General features: G+C 44.8%; 1 protein-coding gene across 1 annotated transcript; it reads right to left on the minus strand.

Moving 5' to 3' along the window:
• Positions 1-3,382: 3,382 nt before the first annotated feature.
• Positions 3,383-4,345, minus strand: LOC123055726 (uncharacterized protein At2g29880-like). The gene is made up of 3 exons (XM_044479618.1): positions 4,261-4,345; positions 3,998-4,176; positions 3,383-3,901 (listed from the first exon to the last, which is right to left on the minus strand). Exons 1-3 carry the CDS (start codon positions 4,313-4,315, stop codon positions 3,383-3,385), a joined length of 753 nt encoding a protein of 250 aa, XP_044335553.1. The 5' UTR covers positions 4,316-4,345.
• Between the last annotated feature and the right edge of the window lie 561 nt (positions 4,346-4,906).

The following is a 4,906-nucleotide window of genomic DNA, read 5'->3' on the forward strand; positions in this document are numbered from 1 at the left end:
ATGCGCATAATTCAAGTTCAAACAATCGATGCATGAAAGGGTCCACAAGAACGGCGTAGAAAACCATGCTCGTGCCATTTAGTAAATTCTCATGCCTTTATAAGGAATGGACAGATATTTCGATGAAATGTGTGGCAATAGTCAACCATAAATGTCTGTTTGTTGGGTTTTCAACTATAAAAAATGAAATAAATGCTTAAAAAACATGACGCCTGGCATGGTGCCATGGTATGACCTCACCATGCCTTGGTAAAAATTTGAGAAGGTTTGGCTTATGTTGTCATGCACGCCCTTCATAAATCGAACCATCACCGAGGAAGTTCCATGCTTTCGAAAGGGAAATCCTCAAGATTGAAGGGGAATCCAAATTTTCTTCGTTCTTTGCCCTGGAGTTTTTTTCTACGACGAACATACACCTTGCAAATCACCGTGTCCAAATTTGGCATTTTTCCGGGCTCATTTACCATATTTAGGGAATTATGTGCATTTTCTAGGCATTTAGCGCATATAAATTCAATCCAGCTACAGGTGCACGGGTGTGATGTGAGGGACGTGGATTGCCGCTCGATCGCGGCGCATCCAACGGTGCACACGTGTGATCCGCGTGGTTGGGGTTCCGGCCAATCATAACGCAACACACAATAGGCTCAGCGCACACTGTTTTTGGAAGCGACGGAGATGAACCGTGTGCGATAATGAACGAGCAAAATTGTAAGGGAAGCCAAATTTCTGTTGTCGTTTGTGGTTGAGCTCTTGAATACCACCGCACTGTGAGGCTGCCCGGCCCCTCCATCCCAGAGCTCTCTCCAGGCGTCGTCCATGGCACCGGGGCGCACAGTAACTGGTAAGGAAGCGATGGCATCCCGTCACGCCGCGGTCCTCGCCGCCCGCGACCGCGCACATGGTAAGGAAGCGATGGCATCTCACCGCGCCGAGTTCATTGCCGGCAGCGGCCAGATAGTTACATGGGCGGACTTTGAGGCTGCCATGGCCGAATGGGTGGTGGATCTAGAGGCGGCCAAAGCCGCACAGAAGGAGCGGAAAAGGCAGAAAGCAGTCAAGAAAAGGGAGTCCCGCCGCCGCAAGAAAAAAGAGGCCGCACGCCATGGTGAGGAGAGCTTGGCGGAGATCGAAGCACGGTGGGTTGCCGCCTACAAGGCCGGGAAGGAGAATGCCGGCGTCTGGCCAGCATGCCCTGATGGCAGCATGTGAGAAGTAGTTTAAGTTTGTAGTATTAGAGCAAATTACCAGTAGTACTTTAAGTTTGTAGTATTAACGTACAATGTCGGTAAGAGCATCCTTTGAGGGCTTTGAGCGTTGATTAGCATGTGTACCCGTGTGCGTTTTTTTGCGTTAATCATTAGAAGATCACAAAACACATGGTTTCTATGCCGTACCCGTCTGCATTTTTTGCGTTAATGACCCATAAGTCAGTTACATGTGCGATATTTCCTAATAAACCAGGCGTGCCATTGACCGAAAAAATCAAGTACACGTGTACATTTTTTGGAGACGGGATCTGCCAACTTTCTTTTTTCTCACACACGAGTATTTTACACGCTTCGTCTTCGTTGTGTGTTTCCCCCGCCCAAGTTTCAAATTTCGCACCGAAATTTTCATTAGGCGCACTATTTCAGAATTTATTCCTCCAACCACATCCCCTTCCCCTTAGTATCCCCCCTCCTTCGCGCCTCCCCCTACCGGCATCTCAAACCACCGCTGCCACAACCACGGCTTCAACCACATCTACGTTCTGCTCGGATCCAGTCAGGTAACCCACTGATCTCTATCACGTCCCCGGCCTGATTGCTTAAATGGCGCCTGCAAAACATCCTCATGCCTCCAAATCCCCCCTACCAGGAGCTGATGGCGGTCCATGGCACGATGGCCGCTGTGTGTGTTGACCGAGAGGAACACCTCGCCTCCGCCGCCGACATGGTGCAGGCTCTGGCTCTGGCCCAGATGAAGTCCCCCAGTGACTACCCCCCAGGACTTGACAGGTAAGATCTGACCAGCTAAATCTTACCAATACCACTTGCAACGGCTATGATTTGTACGGTTGATGTATTAAGCATGTTCGTGCCTTGTTTATTTCAGTACTACACACTATGTGATGTTCAAATATTACCATGTCCAGATCAATTTCACTAATACCAGCAACAAACTTACAATACATGACTCGGGATATCACTAGAGATGCTGCCCATTTGCTATTTTTAGTGGATGCTAACCTTGTTGCACTTAACATGCATGTCCATGTACTTACGCAGGGTCATAACGGCCGATGCTTTTGTTTGCTGTCGAGGTGAGCTGCATCCCATGTCTTACAGTATTTCACATAATTTGTGCAATTGCAGTTTAACTTCTCCCCATTTACTGGTTGCTTGTAGCTACACATGTCAGTGGCACTGATCCACGCTTCGACCCGGAGGAACAGCTCGCCTCCGCCGTCGCTGACTTCGGGCGAGCTCTGGCCAAGATGAAGTGCCCCAGCAACTACCTCTCAGGACTTACCAAGTATGTACTCACCAGTTCAATCTTACCAATACCGGTTGCAATTAATGGCTGTGTTCTGTACGGTCGATGTATTAAGCATGTTCTAGTAAACATGTCTAACACGTTTTTGCTACTATCCCTACCTTTTTATAGACATCTAGGCTATTCTCTGCTCTGGCAGCACCTGCCTTGTGATGTTTAACTATGCCAATTGCATTTTTATCAATACCGGTTTCAATGTCTATTAAGCCTGTGGCAATTAACAATTGAATCCATTTTTAAACAGTTGCATTTCAATGGCTACAAACTTACAAAACATGACTTAGGGTGTGTTTTTTGGGCTGCAGCTTCTTCGGCTGCAGCTGCACCGGCTCCAGCTGGAAGGAGCGGCTGTAGCTGCTAGCTGCAGCTGGAAGGTTGGAGCTGAAGTGCAGCCGTTTGGTAGTTGTGCTGTGGCAGCTGCGGCTAATGCTGAAACATGCTGAAATGACCATAACGCCCTTTATTCTTCTGTAGATTGGGTTTAAGTGCTGATTACACTGTTTTAACAGTAAATGGCCCAATTTGAATTGTTTTGGTCGTAGACCGCCAATTTTCACATATTTGAACTAGGATCATACTAGTTTTCACATATTCTAGCACATGACAATATTTTTTAACTTGTCATAACATATGGTATTAATTATATATTACATGAGACACTGACCGTCCTTCAGTACCACAAACCATCGTTTAATCCATACAGAACATGTTTCAACAGTGCTCAATTTACGTACCAAATACATAATTCAACATGGTACATCAAGCAAACACATGTTTCAAATTGTTCAAAAGCATGAAAATAAGTAAAGATACATGACAGAAGTTACTTCTTTCTATCATCAAACTATCTCTTGAGCCAATTGAGTCTCCCTTCATTTGTCTTCATTGCATAAAAGAAGTTGCGGTTTGATGGTTTAGCAAATAACTTTGTAGCCATATAGTACTCATCACTAGTCTCGGAGGCTCCACACTTGGCAACCTCTTCCATGATGGCAAGAATATCATCATTGTCAGCGGTCTTACTAGTTTGGCCCGCACAATCTTCCTGCATGACATGATCAACAAACCTCTTGAAGTCCTTTGGCACATTATTTTTCTTGAACTTGGATGGACTACAAGGAATTGCACTTTTTGGACGCTTGCGCTTTGGTTGTGCTGGGCTTGGTTGAACAGGGCTGGGATCTTGAGTCTCATTCTCTTCTTCATACAACTTATGTATATCTTCCTCAGTTTCAGTTTCTTCCACCTCTTCATTATCCACTCCAGGCATGACAGATGAGAGTCCATCAACGTTAGCCTTTTCAAACATGATTGCTAGCTCATTCAAGCTATCTGGAGGTCCATGGCGAAAAGCTTTAATTGGCTTGTGAATCTGCAAGAACAAAATAACAAGGTAACACTTGTTAGTGGCATAATATAGCGTGACAGTAGTAGATATTCACGTATGAAATCAACTAACCGCAATCAATGAAGCCCACTGATCATCGTCTGCTGTAATAGTTTGCTTCACATCATCCCATCCAAGCCCAGTAGCTTTGTTTTTGTAAAATACCCATGCAGAGTATATAGCCTTCATATCATCCCAACGATTCTTGAATTGCTTCTGTACATAGTTTCTTCCGGTCTGTGCGTTGAAGGCTGCAATTAAACCCTTATATCCAGCAGGAGTTAAAGCCTTGGTTGGCCTATTTCCAAGCCGTACTTGTGTAGCGGCACACTCACAGAAAATTCTGGTGGCCTCTCGATCCCACCGAGCTTTTACTTTGGGTTCTTCCATCTATACAGCCAAGTATGAGTTTGGAAATGGAAGTAACAGTAGCAGGCCCACGTACCAAATCAAGCATTCAAATTTGCAATTTGTAAAAATAGAGAACTCACTAGCAGTCCTTCCATCTATACATCCAAGTATTAATTCTCAAATGACAAACTCGCAGTTCAGTAGTACAATCTTCTTGTACTGATTCAACTAGTTCACAAGTACCAAATGTGAGCAGTCAAATTAGCCATAGCACGCACACACTAGCAGTTCACTTATATCAAATGAGAGTAGTCAAATTCGCTTGTATCGTAATTTATATAAACAGAGAATACTCTAGCAGTTAACAGTACCAAATTGAGTAGTCAAATTTGCAATTTAAATAAACAGAAGACACACTTGTAGTCCGCTAGTACTAAATGCAAGTAGTCAAATTAGCCATTCATGTAGATACCCATAGCTATTAGCACTAAGCTAGCTAGTACCAAATCAAGCAGTCAAACAGTTGACTCCACAGCATACATCACACAGAGCCATGGCACACACACACACACACCTCACAGCACACACATTGAGAGCTAACCAGATCACGTATGTACGGAGAGAGAGGCG

The sequence above is a fragment of the Triticum aestivum genome, chromosome 2D, assembly GCF_018294505.1.
Source record: "Triticum aestivum cultivar Chinese Spring chromosome 2D, IWGSC CS RefSeq v2.1, whole genome shotgun sequence".
Lineage (NCBI taxonomy): Eukaryota > Viridiplantae > Streptophyta > Magnoliopsida > Poales > Poaceae > Triticum > Triticum aestivum.

Excerpts from the sequence above, each read along its gene's own strand:
- LOC123055726 (XM_044479618.1), bottom strand. The coding sequence starts at position 4,315 with ATGGAAGAACCCAAAGTAAAAGCTCGGTGGGATCGAGAGGCCACCAGA. Across the intron at positions 4,177-4,260 it reads AGAGGCCACCAGAATTTTCT|CCTTCAACGCACAGACCGGA; the intron begins GTGAGTGTGCCG and ends GTTTAATTGCAG. Across the intron at positions 3,902-3,997 it reads AGTGGGCTTCATTGATTGCG|CCAATTAAAGCTTTTCGCCA; the intron begins GTTAGTTGATTT and ends CAGATTCACAAG.